Source organism: Phyllobates terribilis, unplaced genomic scaffold (genome assembly GCF_046119375.1).
Source record: "Phyllobates terribilis strain yellow unplaced genomic scaffold, ASM4611937v1 Scaffold_5__5_contigs__length_657084704, whole genome shotgun sequence".
In the NCBI taxonomy this organism is placed as follows: domain Eukaryota; kingdom Metazoa; phylum Chordata; class Amphibia; order Anura; family Dendrobatidae; genus Phyllobates; species Phyllobates terribilis.
In genome coordinates, this window is record NW_027362765.1 from 252,645,915 (window position 1) to 252,661,950 (window position 16,036).

Sequence of the window (16,036 nt, forward strand, 5' to 3'; positions counted from 1 at the left end):
CCTCACTTTTTATCGGTCCAATATTATCCGATTTAATCCTTTTACTATTTATATACGTAAAGAACAGTTTGGGATTTGATCTACTTTCCCTAGCAATACGTCTCTCTGTTTCCTCCTTCGCTATTTTTATTTGTTTTTTACAGGTTCTCGTTTTTTCCTTGTAACACATTAGTGCCTCCTTACTGTTTTCCTGTTTTAATCTCTTGAATGCCTCTTTTTTGCTATTTAACGCCCCTTTTACGTTCTTGTTCAACCATATTGGTTTCCTCTTATTTCTGGCCCTTTTATTCCCATACGGTATATACCTCTCGCACTGAGTATTCAGAATTCTTTTGAAGGTTTCCCATTTACTATTCGTATTCCTTTGATTAAGAACTTTGTCCCAGTCAATAAGTTGAAGGCTTTCTTTCAGCTGATCAAACTTCGCCCTCCTAAAGTTTAATGTTTTTGTTGTTCCCTTATTGATAACCCTACTGAAGGGCATTTTGAAGTCGATAATATTATGGTCGCTATTACCTAGGTGCCCCCCTATCTGTACCTCAGTTATTCTATCAGGCCTATTAGTCAATATTAAGTCCAACACAGCCTTCCCTCTCGTTGGTTCCTGCACTAGTTGGGAGAGATAATTATCCTTAATATTTGTCAAGAACCTTTTTCCTTTCTGCGATCTACAGGTTTCTGTTTCCCAGTCAATATCCGGGTAGTTGAAATCCCCCATTACAATCACTTCATTATGTTTTGCTACTTTGTCTATTTGTCCTAATAGCAGTTTCTCATTCTCCTCTGTTATATTGGGTGGCTTATAGCAGACCCCCAGTAATATTTTATTATTATTTTTAGTTCCCTCTATCTCTACCCACATGGACTCGACCCCCTCTTCTCCCTCTCCTATATCTTCCCTTAGTCTGGGTTTTAGACATGACTTTACATATAAGCAGACTCCTCCGCCTTTCCCCTGTTTCCGGTCCCTTCTAAATAAACTATAATCTAATAAATTTACCGCCCAGTCGTAGCTATCGTCTAGCCAAGTCTCTGTTATACCTACGATGTCATACCTCTCCTCCGATATAAGCGCCTGCAGCTCATCCGCCTTATTGGTCAGAATATGGTGCTTCTTCCCTTCTGAGCTTCGCACTGTGCATCAAAAGTAGTTTTCGACCACATGTGGGGTATCGGTGTACATAGAAAAAATTGCACAACAAATTTTGGGTCCATTTTCTCCTGCTATCCTTGTGAAAATGAAAAAAATTGGGGCCAAAACAACATTTTTGTGAGAAAAATATATTTTTTCCATTTTTACAGATCCACGTTGTAAAATTCTATGAAGCACCTGTGGGTTCAAGGTGCTCACTACATATCTAAATAAATTTCTTGAGGGGTCTAGTTTCCAAAATGGGGTCACTTGTAGGGGTTTTCCATTGTTTAGGCCCATCAGGGGCTAGCCAAATGCGACATGAAACCCGCAGACCATTCCATCAAAGTCTGCATTCCAAAATGTCACTCCTTCCTTTCTGAGCCCTGCTGTGCGCCCAAACAATAGTTTTCCTTCACATATGGGGTCTCTGTGTGCTCAGGAGAAATTGCACAACATATTTTGAGGTCCATTTTCCCCCGTTATCCTTGTGAAAATAAAAAAATCGGGCTAAAAGAACATTTTTGTGGGAAAATTATTATTTTTTTTTTAATTTTCACAGCTCTATGTTATAAATGTCTGTGAAGCACCTGGGGATTCAAGGTGCTCACCACACAACTAGATAAGTTTCCTGAGAGGTCTAGTTTTCAAAATGGTGTTACTTGTGTGGGGTTTCCACTGTTTAGGCACATCAGGGGCTCCCCAAATGCAACATGGCGTCCGCTAATTATTCAAGCAAATTTTACATTCAAAAAGTCAAATGGTGCTCCTTCCCTTCCGAGCCTTGCGCCCAAACAATAATTTTCCCCCACATATGGGGTATCGGAGTACTCAGGAGAAATTGCACAACAAATTTTGGGGTTCATTTTCTCCTGTTACCCTTGTGAAAATAAAAAAAATTGGGTCTAAAGTAACATTTTTGTGAAAAAAAGTTAAATGTTCATTTTTTTTCCTTCCACATTCCATTCCTGTGAAGCACCTGAAGGGTTAATAAACTTCTTGAATGTGGTTTTGATCATCTTGAGGGGTGCAGTTTTTACAACGGTGTCACTTTTGTATTTTCTGTCATGTAGACCTCCCAAAGTCACTTCATGACGTGGTCCCTAAAAATATGGTGCTAAAACATTAACAGATACAGTCATGACAGCACAGTTAAAGTTCCATCTCATCAAACCAAAAGACTTCTGGAACAATGTCCTTTGTACAGATGAGACCAAAGTGGAGATGTTTGGCCATAAGGCCCTTTGCATCGTTTGGCAAACAAACTCAAACACCTGTCAAGCACGGAAGTTGAATGGTGATGATTTGGGCTTGTTTTGCAGCTACAGGACCCGGGCACCTTTCAATCATTGAGACAACCATTAAAGGGAATCTGTCAGATTTTTGCTAATGAATGTGGGAAATGTATGATTTAGTGGTAGACAGCCCAGTTCCAGCGATGTATCACTTACTAGGCTGCTTACTGTAGTTTAGATAAAATCCCTGTTGTGTCTGTTGCAGATATACCAGTTGTCAGAATGCTGAGCTCTATATAAACCTGGCCACACCTGAAAAATAGCTCCCTACATTCACTGTACATTGGCAGCAAATTTCCAATTAGTGGTGGTGACGGGGTTACACAGACTAGCTGGTCTTCCTTGCAAGGGACACCTAGTCCTGCAGTGATCATCTCCTGCTGATAAAACACTGATTGTATTGAAACTACAGCAAGCTGCTGAGCAAATGACACATCCCTGAAATCAGGCGCTCTGCCCCTACATTATCCTGCTTTCAGATAAAATAGCAAAAACCTTCTGACAGATTTCCTTTATCTAATCTGGATACCAAAGTATTCTACAGTCAAATGTGACACCATCTATCCAAAATCTAAAGCTTGTCCGAAACTGGGACAAGGAACAGGACAATGATCCCAGCAAATTTACATCAGAATGACTGAAAAAAAAAAAAAAAAAATCAAAATGTTTCAATGGCTCAGCCAAAGTCCAGACTTCTACCCTATTGAAACTGAAATTTTATGATGGGACATCAACAGCTGAGCATAAACGAAGGCCCACAGACCTCAATAAAGCAATGTTCCTAAAGAGGAATGAGCCAAATTCTTCCAGAACAATGTGAGAGACTGATAAAGTCACACAAAAAAAAAATCACTTAAGGTGGTTATACAAGTTATTAATTCATGGGGTGTACTTAGTTTTTTACACAAGGCTTCTGTATTTTGGCCCAGTTTTTAATAAATAATGCTATGGTGTAATTTCTCATGTGTCATTTGTTCATCCGAGGTTGTATTTGCCTAAATGTAAGCACCAGATGTATTTATTATGCCCCATTACGTAAAACATACATATATGTATATACATACGCACATACAGTGATGAGAAAAACCATCTTAAAAACATTTAATTAAAATTCATAAAAGCACCCTCGTTTGCATGTATTGTAATCATCAATGTTATGCAAAAAAAGTATACAATATCCAAAAAAAAGTTTATAAAAAGTCAAAATGGCAGAGTCTGCTATGAAGCGCACCATTTTCAGATGGCATTGTGCATATTTGTATACAAACTTCAGATGTGTGTGCAGATTCCTTATTCACTTACACAACATACACTCTGCAAAAGTCACTCACAAGTCTAAAACCTCCCTTACACAATAATAACTTAATACAAGAAGTACAGTAACCCAGAGATCATGGCTGGGGCTTAAATGTCCATCTTGGGGTTTACTGTGTGTCATGGTTACCAGGAAGTTCTGGATTAAGGAGAAAACCCACAGGTAGGTTTGATTCAGGCCTAGATGCTATAAATACCCTAAAGGTTATTCGTCACTAAGTTTTTGCTACCCAATCTGTGAGCAGCATGATGTAGGGACAGAGACCCTGATTCCAGCCACTTACTGGACTACTTGCTGTCGTTTTGATAAAATCCCTATATTAACTGATGCAATTCTACCAGCTCTGTTTAACCCTGCCCACACCAGTGATTGACAGCTTTCTGCGTACGCTGTGCATAGGCAGAAACATGCCAATCAGTGGTGGGGACAGGGTTATAAAGAGCTCATAAACAAGGAGGACTAAATGGCAGCAGCTCTGCTAGTCCTCAAGTGATAATCTCCTGCTGAGAATAGTGACTTCATCAAAATTACAGCAAACAACCCCATAAGTGACACATCTCTGAAATCAGGGTCTCTCTCTCTGCATTATGCTGTTCTCATATTAGGTGGCAACAACCTGATGACTCTTAAAAAAAAAATTCTGAAGTCTTCTTCCAAGTAATGAGATAATATAAATGCTGTGGGAAAGCATAAAGGTCCCCCTTTAAGAATTATGTGGAAAGACTTCAAAAACTTAAAATTAAGTCTTGCAACACCAAAATAAGAAAGCAGAAGACATTCAAACAGCGCTACCTTCCTTGAAAATACTGCAATCTAAGACCCTGGTTTCCACAAGCAGATTTATGCCCATAAGAAGCAATGAGTAACTAAGTCGATCAGCAAATGACTAAAGTCCTTTCATCAGGACTCAAACAAATATTATAGGGGCAATTGTTAATATGATCGTTTTGTCCGCACACAGCATAATTATTGTCAGCTGCACGTCCCCTTTTTATAGGGGGCAATGTGTTGCTGACTACGATGATGTATACACCAACATAAATGACCAAATTACATTGGCTGATTGGCTGCATGTTTAGACTTTTTTTACCCCACAATTGAGATAGAACTGCCGTAATTTTGGAAAAGTGTGGCAAATTGATGCCTTTTTACATCAACAAATGCTACAAGGCCCACAACCTTATACAGGTGAATTATCTGGAAGGCGCTTCGCATGAACACTCATTGTGTCTCTTTCATATGGGCTAGTAATCGCCCTATGTGTCATCTCAGATGTAAAGATATCATCTTACATAAAACCTTATCTGCCAGAAGAGTAATATCTTAAAAATATTAAAAAGCTTAAAACCCATATGAAATACAAGTCTCTAAAATATAAGACGGGTGACCATTAAGCTTGAGCATTTGAATATACAAATGTATTGAATAAATCATAGGGTGGAATTATTGCAATGTATTCCTAACTCCATTGGCTTGTGAGATGACCCTCATCTGATCGTATCAGTCCGACACCTCACTGTAGTAATACTTTTGTGCGGCGTCCGTCATTTTCCAGCCTGCGGCTCGATATTCTATCATTTCCAGCAGCAGAAGTTGGGCGAGAGAGCCAAGTCCACCTTGAAGCAGAAAACTATCTCGTAGAAGAGAAAACAGCTCATCCATTCTTTGGCCATTCACCTTCTCCAGCTGCTCGCCAACCTTGTGCAACTGAAGAACCAAGCAGTCCACCTGCAGACAAATACATGGGTCGGTGAGTGTGTACATGAGTACGGGTCCGGTCATGGCGAAACTAAATTACGCCATGGCTTATCTGCTTTAAAAATGTAGTGTCTTTAAAATTTGGTTATACTATGAATACTGACACAAGAAAATATCAAATTTGTGGTGGAACCCTGTGCAATGTCTTGAATAAGCATGTCCTGGCACCAACTATAAATGAGATTTCTTGCAACTTGTCAATCATTAAGGCTATGTGCCCACGATGCAGAAATGCTGCAGATTTTTTCCGCTTCTCCCTGGCAGGAAAAATGCATGCGGATTGTACATGAGTTTTTCCTGCCAGGTAGAAGCGTTTGTGAAGCGTTCTTCACATGCATTTCTGTATGCGGGTTATCAAGCGCTTTTCCAAGCGATTTTAGCATCACTTGGAAAGTGCTTGACAACTTGGGTCACACTATATAAATCCATGCAACCGGCATGGATTTATATAGTGTGACCAAGTAATAGTTAAAAAAAAAGAATAAAAATGGCAAAAAATAAAGATTATACTTACCTTCCAATGGCCCCCGGTCTTTTCTCCGCTACGTCCGGTCTGTTGTACGTCTCGCAGTGGTCTGAAAGGACCTGTGGTGACGTCATTTAGTCATGTGACAGGTAATATGGTACCTGGGTCTCGAGGAGAGTCTCCTCTTCTCCAGACTCTGGTACCATCCACGCATTGAACCGCATGATATCCGCATGGGCACATGTGTCAATGGCAGCAATTACGCTGCGTGTAAGCAAATTGCACAGCAATTGCACAGCACATGCGGATTATCATTGGGTACCATGGGGCACGTATTACCAAGCGTTTAATAAGCGTTTTTGCTGCGGAAATTCCAACTGAAAACGCATAGTGGGCACACAGCCTTATACTCACAGAAACCAGTTACTACTGGAGAAATGCCAACCAATGAAAGTAGCTACCAGACATGTCAAGACTATGTAATTAGACAAGCCTTAAACAGGTAAACTATCTATGGATTAAAAGTTCATAAACTACACATCATCCAAGTTACTTCTTAGGGTATGCACACAACTGCTTTTTCAGGGGGTTCGGCTCAGGAACCTACCTGAAGAAGTGCTCATAAAACAAACGAATGAACATATGTATTGTGCTATCAGCTTCAGGTTTCAAAAGACACCAAGCAGTTTAAAGAAGTGACATGTCCACGTGGCTTCTGATCAGAAGACGCTCTATACTTTACAAAACAAGTCAATGTAAAGGCTCAAAAGATACCCCGTCTTTTTGAGGGGTTTACAGTGGTTTCTTCACTGTTGAATGAAGAAAAAAAAATACACAGGAAAACGCCTGTAAAAAAAAAAAGACAACCCAAAAACAATGGAAAAACACACACAAAAAAACAACAGTGGTTAAAAACAACAAAGCAAGCGCTCAAATGACCAAAAAGTCTCTTGCTCCTGGAAAATTCAGAGGGTTCAACCCAGTTTAACCCCTTGCCGCAATAGGGTGTACAGTTAAGTCATATTGTAGCTCCAAGACTTTGATGTAGGCTTGCAAGCTGAGCCTGCATCTTTCCCTGAAGATGATGGCTGTGATATTCAGCTATCATCTGCCTCTTAACTTGTTAAACATTCACTGAGCACCGGCAGGGAGGCTGTTGTAACAGCCCATTGGCTGCCCCATGACGCGATCGCGGGGCACCGATTGGTTGCCATGACAGCCGGGAGTCTGTTCTGATCCCTGTGCCTGTCATGACAGTACTGTGAATACCATCTTCTTGCTTGTGTTGCTAAGAGACCATAATTTGTGCAGTACACAGTAGTACTGTAGTATTGATGTGTATACAGGGTGGGCCATTTATATGGATACACCTAAATTAAATGGGAATGGTTGGTGTTATCAACTTCCTGTTTGTGGCACATTAGTATATGGGAGGGGGAAAACTTTTCCAGATGGGTGGTGACCATGGCGGCCATTTTGAAGTCGGCCATTTTGGATCCAACTTTATTTTTTTCAGTGGGAAGAGGGTCATGTGACACATCAAACCTTTTGAGCATTTCATAATAAAAACAATGGTGTGCTTGGTTTTAACGTAACTTTATTCTTTTATGAGTTTTTTACAAGTTTATGACCACTTATAAAATGTGTTCAAAGTGCTGCCCATTGTGTTGGATTGTCAATGCAACCCTCTTCTCCCACTCTTGACACACTGATAGCAACACCGCAGAAGAAATGCTAGCACAGGCTTCCAGTATCCATCGTTTCAGATGCTGCACATCTCATATCTTCACAGCATAGACAATTGCCTTCAGATGACCCCAAAGATAAAAGCCTAAGGGGGTCAGATCGGGAGACCTTGGTGGCCATTCAACTGGCCCACGACGACCAATCCACTTTCCAGGAAACTGTTCATGTAGGAATGCTCGGACCTGACACCCATAATGTGGTGGTGCACCATCTTGTTGGAAAAGCTGAGGGAACGTGCCATCTTCAGTGCATAAAGAGGGCAACACAGCATCATGTAGCAATTTCAGATATCCAGTGGCATTGAGGTTTCCACTGATGAAGAATGGCCGCACTATCTTTGTACTCCATATACCACACCATAACATCAAGATACGAGATGTGCAGCATCTGAAACAACGGATACTGGAAGCCTGTGCTAGCATTTCTTCTGCGGTGTTGCTATCAGTGTGTCAAGAGTGGGAGAAGAGGGTTGCATTGACAGTCCAACACAATGGGCAGCACTTTGAACACATTTTATAAGTGGTCATAAACTTGTTTAAAACTCATGAAAGAATAAAAGTTACGTTAAAACCAAGCACACCATTGTTTTTCTTATAAAATTCTCAATAAGTTTGATGTGTCACATGACCCTCTTCCCATTGAAAAAAATCCAAAATGGCCGACTTCAAAATGGCCACCATGGTCACCACCCATCTGGAAAAGCTTTCCCCCTCCCATATACTAATGTGCCACAAACAGGAAGTTGATATCACCAACCATTCCCATTTAATTTAGGTGTATCCATATAAATGGCCCACCCTGTAGTATAAGCGATCAGATGATCCCAAGTTCAAGTTCCCTTAAGGGGACTAATAAATATAATGGAAAAAAAAAAAGTAAAAAAATAAATAAATAGTCCAAATCACTTTCCACCATTAAAAATAAATAAAAAAAAATACATATGGTATTGTTATATCCGTAAAAGACAAATTAATCAAAATATGAAATTAATTAACCCAATCTGTAAACTCTAAAATAATTTTAAAAAAATCAATATGCCAGAATTGTGTTTTCTTTGTCTGCCGCAACAATTTAAGAGATTTTATTCATTTATTTATTTACTTTTTTTTTTTTTTATAAAATTTCTGAATTTTTACCTCTGAAAACAAAAAAATGCATGTTTGGTGTCGCCATGATCGTACTGATCTGGAGAATCATACTGCCTTACTTAATGCTTTAAATAAACCCAAAAACCAAATGCGTAATTATCCTTTCTTAACAGTTTTGCAGCACTTGGAATTTACTCTCCTGCTTTTCAGTATATCACATTATAAAAAAAAATGGTGTCATTTAAAAGCAGAAACTCGTCCCACAAAAAACTAGCACTAATATGGCTATGCCAACGGAAACATAAAAAAGTCATGGCTCTTGGGATGAGAGGAAAAAACTAAAATGCAAAAACAGAAAATAGTCATGACGCAAAGGGGTTAAAAGATGCCATGTGCATACACCCTTAACCTTTCATGTCCATTTGATTGTGCTTCTTCAATTCCTGAAATACTGCTGTCAATGAAAACAATGGACACCGGCTTCATCACAGGCGCTGAACTTAAGCCTTACCGAAGAGAGCTACAGTTGGACACACGTGCATATTTTTTATTATGTGTAATATAAAGGAAATATAGAGATAAACCACTCTACGACCAGGCAATTTTTAAATTTTGTCCTCGCCTTCTTCCAAGAGCGATAACTTTTATTTTTCTGTCGACATAGTCAATTAGAAAGTTAATTTTTTTGTAGTAGTAATTGTAGTTTTAAATGACACCATTCGTTTTTCCACACGAGGTACTGAAAAATGGGAAAAAATTCCAAGTGAGGTGAAATAAAAAAAACCAATTATTTTTTTTTATCCTGGAAGGTCCCTGACTGCCCTGGTAAGCCATCGTTGCCTCATAATCGTGCTGAGGGGCCGACAGGAGCCGGGACGCATGAGCACCAGTTACTGCACCATTTCAACGCCACTGTGACAGATGGAGAGGGGCATTTAACTGGCCAACAGCAGCGATCCAAGCTCAGCTCCAGTTGCTGCTGTTGGGACACAGATACCGGCTACATAATATATCCAGCATCTACCTCGTGTGGACAGACTTCAGCTCCTGGGAATCCCTGCAATCACGTACATGTAAGTAATTTTGCGTTACAGGGTTATTATAGGAAAAGGGTCTCTACAGAGCAGCTAAACTACGGAATGCCCACCCCCATCAGGTGCTTACACTCTAACCTTTAATAAGTTTTTTTATGGCCAATTTTAATATCATTTGCAAGTAATTTCTTCATACCCCAAATGAAGCATGATCAAAGATGGCAGTCAAACCTGCAAATTAACTCTCACAGAAGTTATGCAAATTATTTGACTACATACCTCCTCCTCCTTCTGTAAGCTCTCAGGCTGTGCCAGCTGAAAGAGGCAGTCATATACAGGGTTAACCAAGGCCAGCATTGGCATGTTATTGACCTACAGGGAGAGATATACAGAGATAATAAACATATTTATCAAAAAATACAGAGAATATTAACAGAATTCTGTGATACTTACTCTTAAATAGTCAAAAATATTGCAGATGAAGCTGACATAGCAGACCCATTCCTGCACGGAGCGAGCCCTCAGCTCTTCCCGGTTCTGATATTCACTTTGTAGTCGGTTCAAGAGTGAGGATCGGAAAACGCTGCGGCCCGAATCTTTACTCTCTGCCTGAGGGAGAGAAGGTAAATCCCTGCTGTAAGATCCGCAGACGTCTTTGAGGTGTTGATAACACTTTCGGTCAGCATTGCCCCTACAGGAAAATACTGTGCCTGTAGGTCTGTAAAACAGATTTGTAGGTGTGTAAAGCCACATAGGGAACATTTGGCCAGCATTGTCTCATGCATGGGCCTTTACAAATGGCAGTGTTTGGGTGATTGGACAGAGGAAGAGCAAGACCCCCTCTTTAGAATTAGGCAAGCGGGTCACATGAAGTCTTTGAAACCGGGCTCTGCGGACTTGAAAAAAATTAATAACTAATGAAAATGTCATTAGAAATAAATTCTTAAGTACCTTTAATTAGCAAATTACAGTAGTTTTGTCTAGGGAGGTAATCCCTATAGAATTAAAATATTCACCACTTTGTTACTCTGACAAAAAAAACAACAATTATTAGGTCAGGAACCAGTGAGCATGTGCAGTAGTAGGTTCCTGTGTTGTTACCTGGAGATAACCTTTATCATGTACTGTCAAGAAATCTCGAGGTAACAGCAGGCCCTCAGTATTCAGAAAGATAAGGTGGACAGAAGTATGAGCAGCCTCTTCTAATCCCTCAGCATCCCTAATATGTCCGGTATTTCATCAAAAACACAGGGTAGATAGTAGTGTAAGCGGCCTCTTCTTACCTCAGCACTTCTGGTATCTCCAGTACTAAATTATATAAACAGGGTGGACAGCAATTATGAGTAGCCTCTTCTTACCTCAGCATCCCTGGTATCTCCAGTATTAGATCAGACAGACAAGGTGGATAGCAGTGTGAGTAGCCTCTCCTTACCTCAGCATTCCTGGTATCTCCAGTATTAATTCAAATAGACAGGATGGACAGCAGTCTGGGCAGCCTCTTCTTACTTCTGCATTCCTGGTATCTCCAGTATTTTAGCAGAAGCATAGGGTGGACAGCAGTGTGAGCAGCCTCTTCTTACTTCTGCATCCCTGGTATCTCCAGTATTTCATTAGAACAGAAACATAGGGTGGACAGCAGTGTGAGCATCCTCTTCTTACTTCTCCATCCCGGGTATCTCCAGTATTTCAGCAGGAACATAGTGTAGACAGCAGTGTGTGCATCCTCTTCTTACTTCTAAATCCCTTGTATCTTCAGTATTAGATCAGACAGACAAGGTGAATAGCAGCGTGAGAAGCCTCTTCTTGCCTCTATATTCAGTATTACATCAGATAGACAGCATAGAAAGCTGTGTGAGCAGCCTCTTCTTACCTCAGCATTCCTGATATCTCCAGTATTAAATCAGATAAACAGGGTGGACGCAGTGTGAGCATCCTCTTCTTACTTCAGCATCCCTGGTATCTCCAGCATTTCATCAGAAACATAGGGTGGACAGCAGTATAAGCAGCCTCTTCTTACTAAAGATACCAGGAATGCTGCAGTATTAGATCAGACAGACAAGGTGGACAGAAGTGTGAGCAACCTCTTCTTACCTCAGCACCCATGGTCTCTCCAGTATTAAATCAAATAGACAGGGTGGACAGCACTGTAGGCAGCCTCTTATTACTTCAGCATCCCTAGTATCTCCAGTAAGCTATCAGAAACACAGGGTGGACAGCAGTGTGAGCATCCTCTTCTTACTTCAGCACCCCTGGTATCTTCAGTATTAGTTCAGAAAGACAGGGTGGACAACTTCTTCTTACCTCAGCATTCCTGACATCTCCATTATAAGATCAGAAATACAAGATGGACAGAAGTGTTGACAGCCTCTTCTTACTTCAGCACCACTGGAATCTGCAGTGTTAGATCTGGCAACGACAGAGGTTGCTCAACCAAAGGATTGCTGTATGCCTCTGTTACTTTACAGCATAATGCAAGTGAATGGAGTCACATTGTAACCTGCTAAGTATAGTGACATGCAACTTGCAAAAAGTACAACTGGTTCCAACTGTCAGGGCCAAAAAAGGCGTGTAGCACCAGCCTTATCATTATATTTCCTTTAGTTATTTTTTATTTCTAGTCCTAGAACATTCCTTTAATACTACTACAGGAATCAGACCATCATACACGGACAACTGGAAAAAGGTTAAAGCACCCCTTTATAGGCAAACACCACATTTGCACATGAAGAATTATGCTGCCCATGTGGTCAAAAATCAGGTTAAAATAAAAAAAATGACGAACAACAATTAGAAACTCCTCTCAGACGTCATAGTGAGTTGACTGATGGATTCTCAAGTTAGCTTTTTCGGCAGGCAGCAAAAGACAGTGCAGCACGGAGGCTACATAGGGCAAAGGGTGCACATTTTTAAATTAAACTCAATTTCACAAATGTTTTTAGCCTCAATTACATGCATTTAAGTCCAAAAAATGGCCTCAAAAGGAGGACAACCTTTAAGGTATAAAGCTGAATCGGGGAGTTTCTGGCCATTTTTCCCATTCTGGATGTATAGGTTCCTCACAGCAGATATGACATATAGAAAGTGAGCATCACATGCAGATTACCGAGTGCCTATGTCTTCTAAGCCGTGGCTTTATGTGGTCTTACCTGAATGATAGTGTAGCACATTTTCCCGGCTTCTCTGCTGAACATAGCATCTCTGAGTGACTGTTCCACAATCACATTAGCCACCTTCTCCAGATCTACGCTGGACGGCTCTGTCACAGGATGAGAGATGACAAAGTACAGCAGGTGCACAGGAGATACTACGGGATACAGCTTCACATTCAGTATTACTAACCTTTTAAAGCGGTCTTAAGTAGATTTTGCGTTTCAGCATCAAATACTTGGATCTTGTATTCTTCCCCCATGGTCCTGAGTGAGGAAAACACGGCAAGAGGAAAAAATCCTTGAAAATAAATGAGAGATCAGAACTAAAAACAGCCACAACCTACACAATACTGTACTTATGTAGTCAGGCCATGAGTGTAATACATAGCTGTAAAGTCATAGTCTACAATTACGTACCAATTAGGACATTACATAGGGAGGGTGCCACTAACAAGCTGCCCTTATGGATGACATGAGCAGTCCATGTATTACACAGGTGACTATAGATTACACTACTGTCACACTGCAGTCAACAACAGGAACTTCTAGAAAAATCAGTAGTTTGCCAGGGATCTTGGGAGCTGGATCAGCAGATCACTACAGTGGCTCTCATAAAATATTTTTGTTTAGTTTTTATTTATTTTGCCACTCTGTTGCAGAGGTATTAGCAATCAAAGTATTGGGAACCTTTACTTCCAGGTCATCGGCGCTCTTCATCCTCTCCCGGGACTTGCACATTGCAGTACTTTGCTCTGCTCTAATCCTGCGCAGGAGAGAGATTGGGGGCGCTGTGAGGCTGACGTAGGATGCGTCATCCACATTAAGCAGGGCAGGAAGACGGCGATTGCGGGAAAAGAAGAGGCACTGAGCAAGCGCCCACTGGACCGGACCATATGAGGTGGTTATAAAAAGGTTTTTTTTGGGGATATGCAGAGTGCATTGGGGACATGTTGCTAACAGAGGTGGTAAAGGTGGGAGCTTTAGTTTATATTGGGAAAACAGAGCTAGGTTCCCTTTATAAAGGCTGCCTGCAATTAGAAAACCCTATGAAGCTCTGTGCCCACAATGCGTTTTTGTTGAGTTATTGATGCTGCATATTTTCACTGCATCAAAAACACAGTGCAATACATATCCAATACAGTAGATGAGATTTATAGAAATCTCCTGGCCATCGTGCTTCTTTTATTACTCCGTGTAAACTGATCTGTGGTGCGTGTTTCCAATCTGCAACATGTCAATTCTCTTATTAATACTCAGTTTATCCTCATAGACTTGCATTAGATGCAACAAATCCACAGGTAAAAAACACATATGCATCTTTTTTAGAGCATTTCTGTGTCGGAAATCTACACAAGACTATATCAGTAAAGTTGTCAATGCAAAATACCAGGATGTATCAAAAACAGAGCAGTTTTATTTAAAACATGACACACCAACAAGAGATAAAAACTGCAGCATCAAAAAACACGCTAAAATACTGAAGGTGTGAACTTGGCCTTGTAGCGTATGTGCTCTTCTGTGACTATGTAGCATCTGGTATTCAGCAGTGAGATGTACGGGGTAGGAGAGAACATCCCCAACTTCCCAGGCTCAGTTTACAGCACATATAAAGGCTCCGGTGGGACTGTACACAGGTGACATCTCCCAACGTGTATATGGAACATAGACCCCAATATATGCCACTATAGAAAGGGACATGTCAACCACAGACTTAAGGGTCTGTGCACACGTTGCAGTTTTGTTATGTTTTTTTCTGAGCAGATGTCACAAATTCTGAAGGATTTCCTATTCCCAGCAAAGTGGATGAGATTCCTGAAGTGTCATGCACACACTGCTTATTTTTTCCTTAGAATGTCAGTTCTTTCAGTGTTTTTGCTGCAGATTTCACCCATACTAATGAGTGGTAAAAACGCATCAAAAGCGCAAGGATTTTATGCTGTGTTTTCTGGCCAACACATCAGTATTTGCAGCAGATTTTTCTGTGTGAGTGTGCACATACCCTTACATGTTAAAAAACGTAAAATCCTGTGCAGTACACGTCTCCATTGGCCATCTATAGAAGAGAGCACAGCAGGCTATGCTTTCCTATACAGAAAAGAAACTACACATGCCAGATGTATAGCTAAAGGAAGCACTTTCAGAATCCATTGGATCTATAAGGGATCCACTCCATGTCAGCGCTGGAAGTATATATTCATTGTGAGCATCACATTTTCAATTGAACTCATCTGTTAGATCGTGTAAAGTGAAAGCTGATAACCACGATTGCCGCAACCTTTATATTTGTGTGGAAACTGACAGAGCCCTTTAAATCAACGGTATATTAATGGATCCCATAAACCAGATGGTACCAGAGCCCAAATATACTGATCTTCTGTTTGGGGATCAAAGAATAAAAACATCTGTGTGTACAAGAGCCTAATAATACACAACTACAATAAGGGCACATGGTAACATGTGGGAACTGGGCATCAGCCAGGAGAGGGCAGATCACCCACATGCAGCCCAGTCATTCCTGAGAGCTGGTGACAGGGACAAGTCTGTATACAGAGCAGGCTGCAGCCATATTGCCAGGACTTGATGGGAACGGGAAATAAATCACACCTGTCACTAATAAATCAGACAGGTCAGTGGCAGAGCAGCGTGTGCCATTCTCAGCCGGGTGATCGCATGCTGCACACTCACCTGTTAGCCGAGCACCGCCATGATGGTCGCACAGGAGGCTGTTACCTGTCTGGAAGGATAGAATCTCAGGCTAGGCCCCGGCTGGAGAGTAGTAACAGGCCGCAGTAGCCTCCACACACAGCGACACCTAGCGGGAAGCTGCAGCTACAGCGTTATCTGTTAGGACAGGGGAAACAGCGACACCTAGTGGATATTTTCAGAAATGTGGGAGTTTGTTTTTCAGCATTTTATGATTAGATCTGGTTATAAATTCACAGGGCTGCATTAATTTGATCTTATAATATGTACCAGATACATTTATAACCTAAATTTCACCTGCCATTGTAAAAAAAAAAAATCAGAACATTGGAAGAGCTAAACAGAATATG

General features: G+C 40.8%; 1 protein-coding gene across 2 annotated transcripts; it reads right to left on the reverse strand.

The window, feature by feature from the left end:
* Nucleotides 1–3,504: 3,504 nt before the first annotated feature.
* MIF4GD (MIF4G domain containing) lies at nt 3,505–15,825 on the reverse strand. Of its 2 annotated transcripts, none has more exons than XM_073684032.1 (6): nt 15,669–15,825; nt 13,174–13,247; nt 12,981–13,090; nt 10,288–10,443; nt 10,114–10,206; nt 3,505–5,470 (listed from the first exon to the last, which is right to left on the reverse strand). In XM_073684032.1, exons 2-6 carry the CDS (start codon nt 13,241–13,243, stop codon nt 5,243–5,245), a joined length of 657 nt encoding a protein of 218 aa, XP_073540133.1. In that variant the 5' UTR covers nt 13,244–13,247; nt 15,669–15,825; the 3' UTR covers nt 3,505–5,242. The 2 variants fall into 2 exon arrangements, with proteins under 2 accessions (XP_073540133.1, XP_073540132.1); XM_073684031.1 differs by having other exon boundaries at nt 13,174–13,281; nt 15,669–15,819.
* Nucleotides 15,826–16,036: the final 211 nt, after the last annotated feature.

Excerpts from the sequence above, each read along its gene's own strand:
- MIF4GD (XM_073684032.1), bottom strand. The coding sequence starts at position 13,243 with ATGGGGGAAGAATACAAGATCCAAGTATTTGATGCTGAAACGCAAAAT. Across the intron at positions 10,444-12,980 it reads TGTGCTACACTATCATTCAG|GCAGAGAGTAAAGATTCGGG; the intron begins GTAAGACCACAT and ends TCTCTCCCTCAG. Across the intron at positions 5,471-10,113 it reads GCTTACAGAAGGAGGAGGAG|GTGGACTGCTTGGTTCTTCA; the intron begins GTATGTAGTCAA and ends ATTTGTCTGCAG.